Source organism: Ostrea edulis, chromosome 5, assembly GCF_947568905.1.
Source record: "Ostrea edulis chromosome 5, xbOstEdul1.1, whole genome shotgun sequence".
NCBI classification, from domain to species: domain Eukaryota; kingdom Metazoa; phylum Mollusca; class Bivalvia; order Ostreida; family Ostreidae; genus Ostrea; species Ostrea edulis.
In genome coordinates this window covers 74,565,144-74,586,357 of record NC_079168.1, presented here as the reverse complement: position 1 = coordinate 74,586,357, position 21,214 = coordinate 74,565,144, and the positions used below count along the sequence as shown (strand labels likewise).

Below are 21,214 nucleotides of genomic sequence, written 5' to 3'. Positions count from 1 at the left end.
CTTGTTTCACGTGTTTTCACGTGTTTTTCGCTGGCATGCACGTTGTTTGTTTTCGGTACTTCAAACGAGATTTTTTCTTGTACTAGTAAAGACAGTGAGATAAGTTTTTTTTATTTCTTTAAATGTTTCTGTTGTATTTTCATTGATTAGATAGGTAATTATATGGATAAAATAAATATGACTTTTTCAACTGTCTGGACGTGAATGATCACAGCCCTACTCTCTCTATTATCCCTGCGATGTTTTTGATAAAGTAAAAGAAATATTTACACATGAACTTAAATATTTAACTACAACGGATATGTAATTTCATTTCGAATTCCACTCAAATGCAAAATTAATGAACTTTCTTCGATAAATGAACTCATACATTAATAATGAGACTCTGCAGTACACATGCAAAATCCTGCACGTATTGGCAATATGAGCAAGTATTTCATCAATTATCACAAATAAATGCTAAAATTATACCTAATGAATGAAGATTTAGCTGGGAAACATTTCACTCCAAATGCATATTTTATTTCTAGGTGTCTGACACTTTAATGGAAAACTTTATAAAGAACTTCTAGATTATTTTTATAAAGCAATTTTGAGCTATCACGGCAAAGTCTTGTTAATGTGGATTTAATAATTATAAATGTATCTGGATACAAAGCCCCCCAAAATTTCGCTTTATGATGGTCTGCATGTCATTTCATCGTACCAGAAGGTCATGACAACACAAATCGTAGCTTTCCAGTCACAAGAGCCTATCTAACAACATGGTTAAGTGTTCTTTAAATACCATGGGCACAAAGACATCCGTTTAGGCTAACATCTTAATTAAAGTGTTTTGCTTTAAAAATATCGTATGTAAGGGTCGGTCTGACCGCATTTACGTATATATATCTAGTTTGTAAAAATATCGAGGATTATTTTGAAGCAAATATTTACAATGTATCGTTGCCCTCTCGAGTCGATTGACCGTTAACTATCGCCTTCAACCAGATGCTGGAAACTTTAAGTGGTATTTTCTCGTACAATGTGCCGCTGAATTTATTTGTATGTTGGTGATTAATGGAGAAAATATTTGATATTAGCGCTGAAGGATTATATACATTTTTAAATTACCCATGAATTCTATGGATAAGGAGCCATTGATTATACAGTGCTATAAATGAATAAATAATTATTTCTAGACGATAAGAAACATCCCAACTTCATTACGTGGCTCACGTAATTAACAGACTCGTTTTTCTCATTGTATGGTCCATTTTCAAGCACTTTTACCTGGTAATTCTTCCAAAGAAAAAAGGTGGCATTCATTACAAAAATAAATATTTGTAAATTAACACCATTTAATTTACCCAGTTACAGTGTCATGTATTTGTTATATCACGTGACACGTACACACCACTTAACAAAACCGACCACAAGACTTTGTGCGGTTGTATAAAAAAGAAATCGTACAATCTTGACACATTAGTAGCGCATTGAAACACATTCTAACTGTATATATTTGGACACAAATTAAATTATGCGTCAGTCACTCGGGTGGCGTGGAGTTTGATGGTGTGTACAGATAGTAGGAAACACAGGCCACTGTGAATGCATAATGTTATCGGAACATTTTGAATTCGCAATGATCCAGAAATTATAATCAGGTATTGTCAGTATCTGCCTGGTCCGCCCCTGCGATCTCCAGGATTGCACTCAACAGAACGAATATGTGATTGTATGCTGTGCTGATAGCGCGAGAACGCACAATTTCACTCCTGGTCGGCAGGATCGGAGGTTCACTGTCGATGGAATTCACAAAATATTAATTTATACAGAGTATTTTACATGTGAATAAGGGAATACTGTTGTCAATGATTGAATTTTGAGTCCGGAGAATTAATTTTTAACCAATGTGGAGCTTTACGGAAGTTTTAAGTTTCTAACGAGTTATTTAATTGGATTGATGTTTGCTAATAGGCAGGTAGAGTTTCATTGAATTTTCCTAGAAGTCACCAGAGATGTGATGAAATATTTGAATATAAATGTATATATCATTGATAAATTTCAAACATTTTCAAAGCCTTGCAGGATCTAATACCTCTTTGATATTGGAGAACAATTATCACACAGCACATTTGTCACGAACCACTTGGTTTAGTATCAAGAGGGAAGTTAATTTATAAACAGATCATTCATTAGTGCAAACAGAATTGTTTAATAGATTTGTTACAGTATTAATTGCATTCGGTTCTCGAAAACCGTTGTACGTGTCGAGAGCCGAATTCCTCAAAAAAGAGATATGTTTGGATCAAGTGGAGATTATATGTGATTATCTACTTCGGATTAAGACGACTGACAGTCTCTGAAGCTTACTTGAATGCACGGTATAAATATGCTACGAAGACAAATGGAGGTATGTTGATATCCTAAGTACTGTATCAAGCGCCGAAGTATTTTGGAAAGATGTGATTGACGCTCGCAATTATTAAACTGACACTGAGCGTCTAAGAATGCAATCTACGTGTAACCTCTTCAGAGGAAACTCAAACTAATGGGCAGATACGGATTTTCCCGGGCTTTTCTTCAGGGGTCCACGTGCGTTTGTGGCCCTGGGAGATGGGCTATCCAGACATGGGTCTTTGTCCTTGCTATATCGGTGCTGTTTTGCCAAGTAGCAGGTAGGTTTTGCTCTTTTGGCACCGTTCATGTGTTGTTGCCATCTAGAATAAGTTTTGTTGCTACTGATGAATAGTAGTACAATACAAGGAGATACTATCGAGAAATCGACGATTCTCCTCATAGGCGGATCCTGGTTCTACAAAAATTCCAAATGATTAGATGATTTATTCATTAACCAGGTGCTCATCTGCTAAAACATTGACAAAATCACAAAATGAGAGGGCAAATTCAAAAGTCTAATACATATGGAGGTTTGAAGCATAGTGTTGGGAAAATGGTCAAATCCAAATTATGAAAAAAATGTATGAATTTTGAGAGAAAACCACATAAAGTTGAACAAGTGTCCATGTATCTGCGCTAGTTTTAATGATAAATTTGATATTTGCCGATTTGTTTTTATTACAAGACTTTATCGAGATAACACCCCGGTAATACTTCTCGTGCATGTGGTATTGTGTTTTGAATCAAGTACGTCCATATCAATATAGTTACTATATATTATTTATAGGCAGTGGAATGCCGACATTGATCACCAAAATTGTGAATTATTCAAATGAAGATCCATTAACGACGAGGCTGTTAACTACCTCCCCTGTCCTCAACATAAGAAAACGGATACACAGCCGTCAAAGAGTCGCTCGTTAACCCCCATTAATTTCCCCCCTCACCGTGTTAATGTGAGCTATGCCCACTGAAGTTCATAGATCATCCCTTATTTTGAATATAGTGCTTCTGCATGTTTTGTTTTTTTATTCGTAGAAGAACACATGTACAATGTGTTCTGCCGTGCTGCATTGCTTATCCGATCTGTATTTCTCCAAGGACGGGGGCATATCGCTGTCAAAGCTTCATATATATTTATCTAATGAAATCAATTAGTGTTACGGAACTTTGTGCCGCTCTCCGGTATTGACGGATACATAATGTAAACTCGTGACTGAAATACCAACTATTCATAGTATACGGTGCAAGTAAAAGTGAGTAAAAATGAAATTAAAAGATTATTTCAATGACGATAGTTACAATGGGTGTAACTTTGCTCTGAAACCTCAAGCTGTTTTTCTTTTCAAACAAATTGAAAATTCAACTAATAATAGGTGATATATTTAAACGTGAAATAATAACATAATAGAAATTAAAATACATTTTTAAAATAAGAAATGACGGAACCTTAAATATTTGATACTTCTTCGTTTCCATTAAATTAATGCATAACGAACATCCAACTGAAAGTAATACACCAGTCTCAAATCTATCCATTAATTTTTATGTATGAAAAATCCCCTATAATTCAGTATGAGAATATCCCCGATCTTTCGTTTTCCCCAACAGGTCAAGCGAACTTGGAAAAAAGTCTCCGGCAAATTCAAGGCATTCGAAAAATACGACTTTCATCGTACATATGAAATAAAATGATCGATCAAAGCGGGGGAAATGAAATCAACAAATACTCTAGTGATTTAAAACGAGCATATTAATATTTTCCGACTATGTAAATGCGCAATAAAAAGACGGTTCGCTAACCCGTAGCAACTCTGTGGATTCCGTCTCGTTGGCTCGGAAATGGAATGTTGTCTTGAATAAGGGAATAAATCTATAGTTTTGGAGCATATTTTTCTATACAAATTGAAAGTTATAGTCCCTTTGGGACATATCTCCATACAGACTTTTTATTTCGTATATGGCATTGGAAACAGATGTTGGAATAAAATTGCTGAGCTCCATGAATTTTTCTAGGGACTTCGGATTGACCGATAATCGTGTGTGTAGTATTCAAACCACTATACACGGATTCTTGTTCTAAGGTGCACTTTTCTTCACGATAAATTTCAGTCTAAACAACAATTCATAATCTAACGCTGCTACTCTCAAATATTTAACGAACACTTTATTATCAATAAATATTGAATGGAATTACGAATTGTTAATTGTGTATCCAATCCTTTCAAATCATGACTTTTTTCACTCCCTAGTGTTGATTTTATCAGCATTTACAGCTTCCCAGTTTTTAATTATTGCCATTCAGTTTTTGTAATTAAATCCTTAGTCACGACAAATTCTCTTCTCATAAAGAAATATGAATTTTATAAATATATTACGTATGATTCAATTAGATTCCATCATTCTTTCTGGATCGGGTTACAAATTTTACGATTGCCAAAAATTAACGGTTAATCTCGTGAAAGAGTTCGAGAAATGCGGAAATAGCCGACATAAGGATTAGCCAGGTTTCTCAGTGCATTTCTATATTTTCCCGTCATTATGTACATTTACGATAAACAGACCAGCTAAAGTATTAGAGCGATTCATTTCATCGACTTTTTGCCAGACTTGACATTTCTAAAAAGTGTGATTTGCTGGCATACAAGCATTTAAAATGATTTTTCAAAGACTGTAAATTGACATATCATTCAATTTATCAGCGATCATGATCGAACATTGAACGATTGAGACTCAGCCTTGCGGAAGGCAATTTGGTCGGTGTATTACAACACGTCTTTAATTAGCTTCGGCCCGGAGTAGTCCCATAGTTGGATTAGCACGCGTCTCACTTTAACGAAGACACGTTATTGATAATATAGATTGGATACTCAATACCCTGGCGATCGGAAGGCGGATAAATGCTATCAATCATCTACATGTACGTGTATATTCTACTTGTTATCCTATCAACACACGCTCATTGACCCTCTAAGTAAATCCGTAAAAGAGAGGAAATCTACCTCTAAGGAGTCTCCGTTTCACTTCTGTTCATGACGTATCTATGTTTATGACGTGTGTATGCGTGTGCGTTTTCTTTAATATAAGTGTGTGTTTATATCCAGGGGAAAAATTACACAAAATCTAACATGAATTTCATTCACAAAAGATACTTTTTTATTACTGGGAAGAAGTGAACAAATTAGCAGTCTGAGTATATGCGAAGAGTTGCAGACAAAGAAAGATTGGGGTGCTTAGCGGGGGTTTGTGGTCGCTGGATGCTTGTTTGACGTGTATCCACTTTTGAAATGCAACATGCATCTGACAAAGACGCAGCGGCATCCTTCTTAACGTTTGGTCAATCGATGTGGCGAGCGGCAGATGCATCATCTTTTTATTTTGATCCAGATTCATTAAGACTGATTGATGACCCGGTCTGTTAATGAATTTCTGTTCCTCGGGGGTTCTTAACCATTCCATGTCTATACGTTGTTACGTGTGTGTCGGAATATTTTCAATCTAAAAAATACTATTTCATGGAGTGGTCTTGTTGATTATTATCATTTCTTGACCAATTATGACCAAACCTTTGACCACGTGTCACAAAAACAGCAGGTACAAAAGAACACCTGTCATTATGAAATATTCTGATTTGTCATTTTTTTTATCTCTAAATTTCAAAGCCATTGTTTTCAATTTAATTTCTGATACATTTTGGGTCAGCGATATCATGAGAAGCAGCCGTAATGTGTGATTGATCGTTTGCCCAAGCTGATGATGATCTCACATCAAAGAGGCCAACTGTCCACAGAAGAGAACTAGTATTGGTTTTAATCATGAGCGTGGTAAAAGATGACATCCAATACCTAAACCGCGTGATTTATTGACCATTCATCATAGGGCAGCATTTGATGTAGATTTGCTAACTGTTGGAAAATATTGCCGTTGAAAAAGATTTCTTTTATGAACCTCCTTTTGACAGAGTAACGGCATAGGTTTCGTGGCTCTCAAAGCGATTGCTTTATAGACAAGACGTTTTCCAGAAGCAGATAATCAAAGGATGTCATTATGTTGACCATTAATATCGTATAAGTGATTTTAAAGTGAAAAAATTTCAATTTCAATACTAGCATGTATTCAATATTTGAATGTTAGCAACATTAATGAAAAGGTTAGAAATGATACGGCACATGCGTCAAACAAAACCTATACATTTTTTGGAGACTATGATATAGAATAGAATATAGATTTATTTCTGATTCATAGGACATAATTGAGGAGCATTACATAAATTCTAGTTATACTAAATCCGAGATATCTGTCTCAGATGCCATTCCGTGTTTTTCATTATACGGAGTGCAAGCTCAGCTATATTTCAGTTTTGCTCCAACACTTTTTTTTGCTCAACATATATGCATTCATCATTTCTCCAGAAAAACAGACTGATTAGTAAGTTAATTTTGTTTCCGCTGAATATTAAACGAAAAGCTAATACCGTGTATGAATGGACAAAATATTAACAAGCATTCCACTGAACATTAGAAATTCCATTGGCGATTTGCCTTCATGTTTGACATCGCCGAACATATATGCTAAAATGCTCGCCATTATAGCTCGATCTGTCGGTGTAATGAAGGAAACTTAAAGAGGGAAAATATTAAGGGATAATTGCTATCTGGGAATTTTTTGCAATTTGTAAACGAAAATGAATCATTTTGAAGACTCCTCTGGAAATTGCAATGGTAAATAATGCACAATTTAGAACACTTTACAACATGTAAAGTCAAATAAAACTTCTGCTTTAACTGCTGAAATTGCAAATATGACGCCCCATACGTGATGCCAGGGAAATTTCCGACAAAATCCATTTTTGTCTAGAAAAAATCGTATTGAAAAAAAAAAGCTTAATTGATTTACTGTACTAAACAAGGGACGTTCGTTAACAGTAGATGTTTGGTTTGTGTTCAATAAATAAATAAAATTTATATTTTGTACACTGTAGTTCAGGGATTAAGTAAGAGACACTAATATCACTATACTATAGCTAAATACGCACCGGTTAATTATAATCTATAGATTCGTCGTCACTCATTACACGTATAATCCCTCCATACGTCTCTTTAATTCATAAAAAAAATAACGTTTAAAAATTAATCGAGGTACCGTAGCAGAGGGAATCTTCAGAGCCGAGAATTATTTGCCAATTAAACAATTTCAATGATTCAAGATCATGTTTTACGGTACAGAATGATGCATACAAATGATATTACATATTAGCAAAAGAATGTAAACGTTAATTCTGTAACAGGTGCGAACCATTTCTAAGTACGAGGAGGGATAGTTCTCTCATTAATAATTAAATAAAAAAACAAGAAAAATGACAGGGGCGGTCTTTACTAGTATATTTTATATACAATTACAGATATCCTATTTTAATTGCCGTGCAAGTTTTTATGGTTCAAGTATTGCCAATCCGACATCGGAAGAAACGCATGACTGATGTAACCGGAACTCTGTATCTTGATTAAAAGATAAAACGAAAACAAAAATCTACAGCGGACAGCCATCACAAAGCCATCTAGAGGTTCTATTTAATGTATTTGATGAAAACAAAGTTATTCGTATCCCCCATGTCCTGCCGTAGTTTTTGCAATAAAATTTATACCCTGCAGATTTGTACCCCCAATACACAGCTTCAAAAGCATACCAGATTGGTTCTTTCTCGTTACCGTAACATTTCAATGGGTTATAATTCATGATAATACGTTATAACAAATCACAGTAATCTAATCATTAGTTCTTTTTTGTAAATCCAAACAGGGTTCCAGAGAAAGCACTTGTTACTAAGTATAACTTAACAGTCAATTCGCGTAGGAGGAGTGTATGCAAGACGCTAGGACCCAATGTGAATAGTCAAAATTTTATAATGAAACGGAAAACAGTTGGTCGATAGATATAAAAAAAAACCATTACAGTCATTCTTATCATAAATGGACCCTTTGCTGTCATTGAATGGGCTCTGTGTGGGGCATTATATATTCGGATTAGCTGTTTTGTATACGTTGGTTCGCAACACTTGCTTGACATTTCATGAAAGGAAGCACTTTCTCACATTACTGAACTGAAATGTCAAAAATGAATAGTTGAACTGAATTTTCGAAAATAAAAATTATTAAAATTTAATTGGGTAAGATGCAATTTATGAATAATATTAATTTCATCATCGATTTGTAATATGGGTGCCATGTTGCTCTCAAAACCACTATACATATATATATATATATATATATATATATATATATATATATATATATATATATATATACATACTGTGTGTATGTATATATATATAGATAGATAGATAGATAGATAGATAGATAGATATATCTCAAAATTAAAATGAAAACAACCAGGGAGATGGACATTTTAATCTGAAGATTAAGCTTCATATGCTTTAGTTTACAGTTTTCATCCTAATGCTTTTCTAAACAGTTTGGCATTTTCTTCTGAGTGAAAATACATGTATGAAATACTGTACGCATTTGTGCTTTCACAAATTTTCCTTTCTTGTTTCGAAAGTTCCATCTGTGATAACTCGGACTGATAATGGAACCAACATGTTCAGGCCGAAGACTATAGGCCTACATGTTCATGTAAGGGTAGATTTTAACTGCGTCATCAACAAACACTCAGCAAGTCAACGTATATGTTTTGTTTATGCATTGTTTTACGTCCCATTCGAGAATTTGAGACGTCACCATCTTTCGGTGAAGGGCCAACAATTTTGACCTAAGCATGGCTTTTTTTAACGTGCCAACGTTTACCGCGACACAAGACCTCTGTTTTAAAGGTCATATCCGAAAGACTCGCGACCTTTACTAAGATCAGGCGTTTGGGGAAGGAACAATCACTACCGATGCTAAACTTTTAAGGTCTGACGCAGCAATATGATCGACTATTGACCTGGGGCCTCACGGTAGCGAACTGAACGGTCTAACCACTACTGATGCTACCGCGATTGGTTGCAATTCAAAGTCTGGAACTGTAACCTTCAACGACAATAAACAAGCACTATCCCGTAGTGCCCTGACCAAGGTCTCTGAAAACAAGCACTATCGTGTCGTGGTAGGAACTGACACAAGAAAGGACAACCTTCGCTTGTACCCAATACGTCTACATTTAATATCACACGTCTTTTCGATCGTCTCGTGAATGAAATGACCTCGCTGTAATGTAAAAATGTCTCCACCTAGAGACTGATGGAAATTTATTAGGGTAATATAGTTGATCTTTCAGAACTATTAGGTGTTATAATCCAATTACTGACAAATTTAATGAGATTTTGAACGTATTTGGTTTTTCTAATGGATAATTAGTCGTTTCCTGGGGATTGTGTAAAAGATTTTGAAATTGGTCTTTAACAGAATTATTTTCCAGACTTTAGAAGAGATGTATTAAATATTTTGCAGCAAGCAATGTGTGGTACGTACACGCACAGGCGCTCGGGTCATGGATATACCTGTACCACCTGTATGATCTTATTTTTTTCACTACGCGATGTGGATGTTTAGTTTATACTATTATGCTATGAATGATGAACTTGATAAGCGTTAAAAGGGTACTTTGATATACAGTGGATGAAGTCCATCAGCCTGTTTATTACCAAATATAACACCCGATGGGACGTACTGTGTAGTCCACAGACAGAAATGACGTTTGTGTTAGAGGGGGTCGTCTACATGCATTAGGTTGTACTGTATACATCAATATATTATGTTTATTAATAAATCTATACAATTTAGAATTTGCCGAGTTATATCGCATTATGTGTAGCATGTATTGTTTTGATGAATTTTGAAACCATTTGGGACACAATGTCAAAGAAAAAGACATCGCAAAATAAAGTCCATGTATACATTATGCGACACGAGAAGCGTATGAATTTATTGCGTGTGAAATGTCTGATTATAGCACTTGTTTCCATCAGAGAAACCAAATGTTTTTTATACTTTCTTGCTAATTATTCATGATGGTTTTGCAGGATTCCGTCGACGGATATCAGACAGAAGCCACGTGCCCCTAACCCCTGTGATCCTGAATACTACCGTTACAAATTACACATACTTGGCTGGGGAGACGGCAATTCTGTACTGCGCTGTAGAGAACCTGGGGACCAAAACTGTAAGCTAAACACAAGTACAAATTAGTGTATATATGTGTGCGATGTATGAGTGAAAACGGAATTTTCAAGAATTGGATTTGCATTTTGAATACCCTTGTTCTGCTCACAAATTAATTCAATTAGAGTTTGTTGGTGACCTGGATTGGCGGATGAACTCGACACACGAGCGTTTTTGAGACAGTAACCTTCCACCAAAGAATGAGCTCCCCAATGTCTTTTTGTTTGCAGGTGTGGTTTTGTACAGATGGCTCACAAACTTTGATCAGTCATTGCAAGTCATCAACCTATCATTTGTGAAAATTTGATAGAATGTCAGGCTGTAGTTTTACGGTGGCTGGTTTAGGACAGGTGGAAGAGATATTTTTAAAAAATTCGTTCTCACGAAATAAAAATTCGTTCCCAAGAAATATTTCGTTCCCACGAAATAAATATTCGTTCCCACGAAATTAAATTCGTTCCCACGAAATAAAAAATCGTTCCCACAAAAGTAAATTCGTTCCCATGAAATTAATTTCGTTCACGAACTAAATTTCGTTTCCACGAAATAAAAATTCGTTCCCACGAATCTAAATTCGTTTCCACGAAATGAAATTCGTTCTCACGATTTTTTTTTAAAAATCAAGATGACGTACGTTAACTTTCATTACCTATGGATAAATCAATACATTCACAAAACTCATTATTGATATAAACTTATCTAACACATGTCAACATGTCTTGCAATTATGCAATCCACAATAAATCTGTAGCAAGTTTAGTAACTAAGTTAGTTTATATATATATATTTGTGACTGTTTTTTTTTTCATTTTGAAGTACGATGAATATCTGTTATATTAAAGGAGCTAGATCAATAGATTGATGTCGGATAACAGTCTAAATTCAAATAGTTAGGGGGAGGGGGTTAAACACTCCTGTAAGTTTCTGTCATCCGACATCGATTACACTTTAGTGGAAAAGGGACAAGTGACTGTTAAAAACCACATAATATAACATTTAATGAACATATAATAGTTTTAATTTAAACTTTCATTTGTGGATAAACAGTTGAAAAGTTTTACAGAGTGTCATTGATATGCGTATGTCGATTAGTTTCAACATTCATCATATTTAGCTTTAAGGAGGTTGGGAGGTCCTTGGTGAAAACTATGTAAATATAGTTTTTTGTCAGACATTGAACATTTGATCACGCCCCAACACCCAAGGCCTTCCATGCACTTTCAAGGACTCCAATTTTAGGCAATCGAGAGGTATAAATTAAGCTAAAGCTTCAATTTGTTATAGAGAAAACTGTTGGAAATAAGAAAAACCTATTTCAATTATTTCAAGATTCTTTAATGCATGCACACAAAATATTGGTCAATGATATTGGGGCTCCACCCCGTGAACTTTAGCTAAAGCCTCTGTATTGTCTGTGAAAAAAGCAATGGATATTAAAACAGATTTATATAGCATATAATATAGGTTACTCTCTGTTAATAAGAGCAGAGTACATAATCATACTGCATACTAATGATTATTTTACTGATATAGAGGTGATATGTCCTATGATGCTTCAAAGGTTGATTAATATAGGCGTATAATAAAGCAAAATAAAGTTTAATTTTTTACTCTTTATTTGGACTATTGATTATATGTTATGGACTTATCCACAAGCTTAGTAGTCCTTTGACAATTGAATATTGAGAATGCATGTACCTTATTTTGTGGGAACGAAATTAATTTCGTGGCAACGACTTTTATTTCGTGGGAACGAATTCTATTTCGTCGGAACGAAATTAATTTCGTAGGAACGAAATTAATCTCGTGGGAACGAATTTCATTTCATGGGAACGAATTTTGAAAACAAATTCTTCCGCCTGTCCTAAACCAGCCACCGTAGTAGTTTTTATGTCCACGGACAAAACACATGCACAAAACAGGACATTTTGGCGGAGATTGTTTAGTTTAAAAGCATAAGCCAAAAGCTTAAAATCTCTGCGATATCTATATGTCAGTTCTTTTATTTAAAGACTGAATTCGAATTTTCATGCAGTAGAATGTTCCCTCGTGCATTGAAAAATAGTATGGAAAGTAGCCCTTGTAACTTAATGTACATAAAAAGATAGTTGCATGAAAATGAGTGTTTTATCAATAAGGAAAGAAAGGAATTAAATAAGACACACACACAAAAAGTAAAACCAAGATACACCATATATCTTGTATATGAAGAAAGAAAAATAAAGTCTAGTGAAATGTCAACAACTGATATTTCTTCTGTACATTGACTTGCGATCACAACAAAAATGTCAGATTAGCAGAAATGCCGAACTGGTTTTTGTGTATAGGCTGAGGAAACATGCAGACAAATAAATTCAAAATGATATGTTTCTCTGACTGCGTGGAAACTACTAGACAGCAAGATGTCACCATCAATTATATCTTCTACTTCTTTCTTGACAATACCCCAAAAATAAAAGAAATGAAACCGAAGAAAGTAGACTGTTGTCACAGTGAACAGGGCATTAAACGTGGATGTTAAGTCATAGATGGAGAAATTACGTATAACCAAAGACATTATTTCAATTTGATTGCAATGTAGAAAAACGATAAATTGTCCTGGAAACGCTCACACTGTTGGACAGTCTGCCTAGCCTGGTAACCGTAAAAAAAAATATACAGACGGAATGCCAAACGATGAACAGCGATTTTGTAGATTAACTACGTACAAAGTATTAATGTTTATATAAATGTGTTGGTTTTAAAGGGATTCGATCATAAGATTATGAATTCATTTTGATACGTTAACTGAGTTTGACCTTTAGGTGACCTGGAGAAGAGCCGTCCCTTCCCTTATCCTGACGGTGGGCTTGTATACTTATTTTGGAGATAGACGCTTTCAGACCCATAACGTGCTTCACAAAGACCAATGGAACCTACACATACGGAATGTCAGCTTGGAGGACGAAGGAAAGTATGAGTGCCAGGTCAGCACGAAAGCTCGCGACATTAGGAGGAATTTTTACTTATCTGTCAAAGGTTGGTGTTTTAACATCTCTATTTAATTGATAATGATAAAATATCGATTATTATATTTATACATAATCTCTATCTCGATCCTTTTCTTTTTCAGAGCAGCTTTCCAGTAAGTATAAGTGATTTTTTAACAAGAGTCTTAAGAGTGTTCGATGTCAAGCTTAATCTTCACTCTCAGTGGTGTCAGAGGCCAGACAGGATATTTAATATTACTGAGTGCTTTTCTTCAACGTCATCGAATAAAATCGGTTTTATAATGATCATCTATGTCGTTTTAAATCCGACAGCTTCTAAAAGAAACCTGAAAATATTCATCCAATATTTAAATGTAGATATTACTAATGCAAACGATGCAAACCGGTAAGCAAAGTAATTTGAATTTGAATTACACTTCAGGAACGAATGTGCAATAGAACTGTTTTTGAAAATGTACTCTTGTTTTAGATAATCTAAACTAACAAATAGCTCTGTGTTGTATTTCAAGCAAATGTATATATCTAATCACACGATCTATAAATAATTGAACCGCTTTAATCCTTCCCTTAGGAAGGTCATTTTTATTCAAAGCAACATCTAAGGATTGTCTGCGACATCACAATCAAACTAGGCTTTGGTGGAAAGTCATTTGTATTTCATTTATCGTATAGGCTTTGATAGGGACATCAAAATTTTATGTTACTTATCAAATATACACAGATAAACACACTTGAAACCTTTACTGGTGTAGTTTAAAATATGCATGACACTAGAGTACGTACATTGATCTGTTTCAAGATAAACATCAATCAGGTTTGAACATAGAATATTAAAAAAGAATCATAGTCACTGTGTGTGTGTGTGTGTGTGTGTGTGTGTGTGTGTGTATATTAGTATATATATATATATATATATATATATATATATATATATATATATATATCCAAAATTGAAATAGAGTCTCAGTAAATATATATATAGTCACGTGTTATGAAAGTAAGAGACTTTCTACATATACATATATAATTCTGTGTGTTTGTGTTAAATAAATGTATAGGTAAAAAAAAATCCTGTTTTTGGTCATAATGAAATCGGATGATTACGTTTGATACAGGTGTACGTTGTATTTCTTGCAGCTATACACATATCCGGGAAGACTTATGTGGAGAAGAACCAGAGACTAGTTCTCCTCTGTAACGCCTCCAGTGACTCCTACCCTCCAGACGACCTGGACTGGTTTATGAATGGACAGAAGATTGTGTCCGATAAAAGTGAAGGGATTGCAATTACGAAAAGTGTGACATATAGAAATAAAACCATTCGGAGTGAACTTGTAATCAATCAAGCGCGCATGCGCCATGGAGGAACTTATGTTTGTCGTACCTCTGATGAATTGGTGACAAATTTCAAAGTAAACGTACTAAATGGTGAGTAGGTTATACATGTACATTTTACTTACAGCTGGTACTTAGTACTGTATACAGCTTTAAATTCGTCTTTCGTTATTTTCAAGAAATTACTTTTCACGCTGTTTTGAAAATATGTGTTTTACGTCTTATCTATGGCTAGATTTTGTTTTACTACAGAATTACTTTTACGATTTTCATCTTCAAAACAGGCTAAAATTGAACTGCAACGAAAATAGGACTGTAGACAATATATATATATATATATATATATATAAAATCTGCAAAGAAAACACAGAAATCCTCCGTAAAGCTTTAGCGCTTTCATTACATCTTCAGTAGCTTTACAACATAGAGTATTAAAAAAGAATCAATTTACATTTTTGTAAAGCTTCTGAAGATGTAATGAAAGCGCTAAAGCTTTACGGAGGATTTCTGTGTTTTCTTTGCATATTTATTAAATAGTATCCGATTACTGAGACTCTATTTCAATTTTGGAGATATATATATATATATATATACACACAAAACACTAAAATGACCAACGACACGAACAACCAGATTGTCAAATTTTCGGGACCACCCGTCCCTTCTTTAGGACAAACGAAAAGAATTACATAATGTGGCCAATATCAACAGAGAATAATAACAAAAACTACATATAAATACATCTAGCACTACAACTACACTAATCTACAAACGTATTTACAACGTAGACTACATGTTTTTTTTGGTCTTTAGGCTTGCCAATCAAGGTTAAAAGTGGAGCGAATTAGGACATGCCTTATTCGTTGTATCTTCTCAGATCCGACACTTTAAGAAAGTAAGGTGTTGTTGGGTTTTTGTGCTTTTAAACACACACATACACACACACTAATATATATATATATATATATATATATATATATATATAAAATTCTATACGAAAAAATGGAACTTAAGGTGCATACAACGTGGAACTTGGGTGATTAATGATCTCACAGTTTAACTATTCTTCTCAGTATACGCGTATATATATATATGTGTATTTCGAAGGAGAGACCACCGTCTGATTCACTAACTAAACCGGGGTCCCAATGGTCGTCGTTAAAACTTGCATACAATATCATGACACGGTACCGTTACATTATGAAATTTGATTTCCTTCTTCAGGGACGTTTTTGCATGCCACTAAATCGGATCATATTGTTTTCGATCCGTCTTCATAGTTCCTTTTGCTTGTCTGGCCATAACATATAAACCATACGAACTATACACTAAATATTTTCCAAAACGCATAAAATGCTGATACATGTAGGACAAACAGTAACAAAGAAAATGCCACCTTTGTGGTCATTGTATTTATACATTGTAGTGCTGTAAACTTTATATCATAAACAATTGCCTTCGACCTATACGTAATGTGAAACCCTTCCTCTCTATCTGTCAGTAATAACTGTTACATATTTAATGTCGGTATGATTGCAAACATGTATTTCTGCCATCTACATAACAATCTTTCAACACCATAATACCGTCTAGTCGCGATCTATATTTCAACAAGTTTTCATACATTTTTGGTTTTGTCGACATCGCAATACGGAATAATAGCTATCTCGTTAAGTACTAGCTTTTATCCGAAATGTCATGAGGGGAAAAATACCCATCACTTTTTCGCTTGAAGATTCAACCCATTCTGATGTTGAGCAAGATACAGTATGTACGATAAATGAAATTTAGGAATTTTTGAACTCCTCGACAACTTTAGGATTCGTCACATGCATCTAAGACACACTAGTGATGACCAGCTAACATCTTAGGAAGGACGTGGGCGGGACTGTCAATAAAACATAAAACACTAAAGTTTTGTCTATTTTTAAAAGGTATCTGTGTCTTTTAAAAGCACTATTCCCACGTATGCTAGCTGATACCTGTAACAGATTAATTTAATGTTATATGTTTACACTGAGAAATATGAATACCTTTTTTAATGTGGTAATTGGTCTACGTAACCTCAAGGTTTTGTTGGATTAACAAGAAAACTACCATGGAGTCGTATAAATTCGGGGGGGTTACCCACGAAAATTGAGTCCCCACGAAATTTAGTGATTTCACAGTATGCTGTAATGATGACGGGACTAAAAGTTTCAATTATTTCAGAATTTTAAAATTGAAAGGTCTTACACTTTGTGATATTTTATGGTATTCTCCTGCTCTAACGTCCTAATAATTAACTTTAAAACAAGATAGTCTCCATTCAAACCTTCTCAGCTTCCGGCAGGTCGTTATATAGACACACGGTATACTACAGTCACAGATCTGGGGTTAAGATGATTTTTACAGCTTCTCTTTTCTTCTTTCAGCAGGAAAAGAGAATGTTAAACGAGGTAGGTATAAATAAAAACCGATATGAATGCTCAGTTTGTAATGAATTCATTATTGCATAGATTAACATGAATGTGAAAATTCACTTTTGCTTTGAAGATCATCGTCTAGTCGATGAAAACTGTTATCTTGTTTCAGTAATAACATTCGCATTATTATAGATCAATAATTGTACATGTTTCGTTGCCATTAAGCGCGAATGAAAATTGACTTGCATAATTTTGCTCATAATTAGTTTCCTTCAACAGTGTTGTCGACTTCTGATAACAATTGAAGGGGGAATTATGGTTTCCGGAGACTTGCATTTGGTACATAATGTTTGTTTAATGTTTCATGGAATGCTAAGTATCGACAAGTTCATTAGCTAAATGAGTTCTAATCGTGAAATGTGTGATTAGAAGGAACAGCCGTTTTCCATTGTGGTACTCATCCATAAATCAAGTGCTCATTGAAATATACATAAAATTACAATACTATTATTCTGCAATACCGCCATGTCTCAATACATGTATATAAAACCAGTAATGCATTGCTTATATATTTATATTTACAATGTTTTTGCCTTTGGTATGTTTACAAATTGTAAGGATAACCTCACGAACGCGCTGCAGTTGTAAACACTGCGCGTATGAATACAGAACTACTTTATATATATAACGGCTTGAGATTCGAACAGAAATGCAAGTAGAGTGTAAATATGAGAAATGAATTTCATTTTTGAAACTACATAAGGGTATGAACTGCAACGCTTAACACACCAGCATACTTTTCAAACAGCGGTGACACGCTTCATGAAGTATACTCATGTATTTTCAAAAGTGGAGTTTATTTCTTAATTACAAACATTATGATAAGAAACATAGCATGTTATTCACATGCTTTGATTATTTCACTCTCTTAATTCACAAATTGCATATATCATAAGAAATCTTTAAATAGTTACACTATCTCTATACATTGACATAATTTAAGATGCTTTTTTAAAAAAAAGTGCAGCTGGTATACACCCACGATTATCCGGGTTAGAATAGGTCCTCATTACCCCACCCCCGGGATCCGAATTAGAATAGGTCCTCAGTACCCCCACCCCCGGAATCCAGGTTAGAATAGGTCTTCAATACCCCTTGGTTGTCATAAAAGGCGACTAAATGGGGCGGTACTTCAGATGAGACCGCAAAAACCAAGGCCCCGTGTCACAGCAGGTGTAGCACGATAAAGACCCCCCCCCCCGCCCCCCGCTCAAAGGCCATAAGCGCCAAGCATAGGCCGATATTTTGCAGCCCTTCATCGGTAGTGGTGTCGTCTCCATATGAGTGAAATATTCTCGAGAGGGACGTTAAACAATATTCAATTAATCATATAGCACTTCTAAAATACCCTACCAGAAAGTCTGGAAGTGTGTAATGTTCTTATATATCAGACAGTTGCGCGACTAAAGGAAATACTTTTAATGCTGTATTGTATAAGAAACAATTAAAACGACAAAATATTGAAAATCGTACACGTTTCATAGACTATCCTGAGGTAGATTGCTCTAAGCTTAAAACGTACATGAAATATATTTTATAATTTTTCAAAGAATAATTTTCAATTTGACAACAATGAATATCTACCGTCTAATGTGATGTCTTTTGAAATGTTTAGTAATTTTAACAGTAAAACAGAATAGAATAGCTCTTGATTAGCATTTAACGAATAATTACACATCATGATAACGGTATGTTACAACAGATCCCAGTCACAGTTCCTTCCCCTGTTTCCCTGTATTGTAACGAAATATTTGTTGATAGGAGTGAATTCTTAAAAATCGCGAAACCGATACATATATTAAACCATTTTGATAATGATGTTCAGCATAAAAAGACAATGGATAGAAAGCGTCATCGATAGTTTTGATGCAATAGAAGGAACGAAAGAGAAAAAAAGATATTGCCAATAATTGGATAATTAATGTAAAAGTGTTAAAAAGTTTTGCCTTACGTTTCCTTATGTTTATTTACAGTTATTTCTATTTATTACCATAGGTACAGTCATATCTGATAAACGTAAATTTGTTGGAGGTGACGGGAGACACGAAGATGAGAATATTTCCAGTCACTTATTCGGATCCTGGACACTATTGTCATTTGGAATCATTCTTTGTGTTCAAACGTGAAAAGCTCTTCCTGTCAGCAGTCCGATTTGGTTTTTAAAAGATTGGGAAAGATGACGGTTTGGCTTCGTTAGAAGTTGAAGAAGGGGGCGTATTCAAACGTCCTCAGTGTTCAGTACTATAATACTTAAAGTGAGTACTATAACACTAGAAGTGAGTACTTTACTACTTGAAGTGATCGCGTTCTATACTACTTGAAGTGAAATCTTTTTCACTTTGTTCTGGTATTCGATGTTGGACACATAGGGCACATCGTGCAATATCATGTACCTGAGACTTCTGATTATTAATAAGATTCAATTCCTGACAAGAGAAGTCTTCTTTATATTAAACATTTTCTGTCAAATTTTATGTCATACAGTCAACGTCATGAGTCAGTTATACTCATTAACATTGACATTTTTAAAATCACCAATAGCATTGCCACAATACTGATGTACAGGTGAAGTAATGGCAAAGTCGTAAATCTCTGCTTTATCGTAATTATTACATTTATTTAAGATTTTGTTTTTGGGGACAAATACACCCACGTGCACTTTTTTTCTCAAACTATTACCTTAAATATCATATACTGAAGAACGCAAAAACGCTTTGATATCGTTGATAACGAGAGAGAAAAAACCCACGCTCGTAGACCGTTGTATAAATCCATGTTTTACTCCTGTGAAAGAGGGGGAAATTATGTTTTTTTGTCATTTGACAAGCTTCGCTTTGATATAGATAACCACGAAAATAACTGCCTGGTATTGGCATAGTAACACTGTTATGAATTATAAAGAAAGGTGATAATTACGGGTAAGACTTCGCCTGGTGTCACGTGATTAAAGCGTCAGTGCCAAGTCGCACGTGGTTAAGACACCAGTTCATCTCATTTACATACTATATTGTTTTTCTGTATTGTTGGTTATTTTGATTGAATGCTTAAATAAAAAAAACAACTTTTTATATAGCTATTGGTCTCGTTTTATTTCTTACCTTTTCGGAGTTATTGATGGCAGTCAAGTATCTAAGAGCTATTTTTGTTAGCGGGATCCTGTTATTATGTGAATGGTGCTCCTGTTTGTGACGTTATCAATGATGTGTAGATATTGACATTCACTGCTGCACGTTCCTTATTAAGTCTACCGGGGAGGACAGCATAATAAGTTCTATCTCTGGTTCAGTGTTTTAACACATGTAATGCAGAGACGTACATGTATCTGTAGGAAATATTATATATCATACAATTATTGACATTTGGTGAGGTCTACACATGACCAATACCTGACCGGGTCCGTATAAGGCATGAGTGGACCGACTCCAAAGTATATATATATATATATATCCCCTGGATATACCAGAGATGGGGTTAGGTGCCTAGAATGAATAATCATCCACTGTCGACCGGTAACGTAAACTGAGTAATCCGTAGTCATAATCAGTGTACCAAGAACGGCATAACAATATGAAACACGTCAGATATGAAACACGTCAGATAGCATACGACCCAAAGATGGGTTGTATTGGCAATCTAGATCATTATAACGATCATAGAATTTGCGAAATGCTGGCTTTAAACAGGACTGTTGATACCCCCTGTAACATCAACTTGTTTGTCTTTAAAACTGATCACACGCAGAACAAGCTTTTGCATATCGAATCAGTTGAGAGATATAAACACCATATGAAGGTGATAATGGAATATAGCTACATAAATATGGGAAGTTGACGATGGAGAGGCTTTTCAAAACAGCACTAAAATCTAACAACACCCGATACCA

At 34.7% G+C, this 21,214-nt stretch overlaps 1 protein-coding gene across 2 annotated transcripts; it reads left to right on the top strand.

The window, feature by feature from the left end:
* Positions 1 to 1,487: 1,487 nt before the first annotated feature.
* On the top strand, positions 1,488 to 20,403 carry LOC125652538 (cell adhesion molecule 2-like). Of its 2 annotated transcripts, none has more exons than XM_048881842.2 (7): positions 1,488 to 2,660; positions 10,403 to 10,542; positions 13,346 to 13,559; positions 13,654 to 13,665; positions 14,669 to 14,959; positions 17,284 to 17,304; positions 19,327 to 20,403. In XM_048881842.2, exons 1-7 carry the CDS (start codon positions 2,534 to 2,536, stop codon positions 19,455 to 19,457), a joined length of 936 nt encoding a protein of 311 aa, XP_048737799.1. In that variant the 5' UTR covers positions 1,488 to 2,533; the 3' UTR covers positions 19,458 to 20,403. The 2 variants fall into 2 exon arrangements, with proteins under 2 accessions (XP_048737799.1, XP_048737798.1); XM_048881841.2 differs by having other exon boundaries at positions 1,491 to 2,660; positions 17,281 to 17,304.
* Positions 20,404 to 21,214: the final 811 nt, after the last annotated feature.

Coding starts and splice junctions, on each gene's coding strand:
- LOC125652538 (XM_048881841.2), top strand. CDS start 2,534: ATGGGCAGATACGGATTTTCCCGGGCTTTTCTTCAGGGGTCCACGTGC. Junction 10,543..13,345: donor AGAACCTGGGGACCAAAACT/GTAAGCTAAACA, acceptor TTTGACCTTTAG/GTGACCTGGAGAAGAGCCGT. Junction 14,960..17,280: donor CAAAGTAAACGTACTAAATG/GTGAGTAGGTTA, acceptor TTCTTCTTTCAG/CAGGAAAAGAGAATGTTAAA.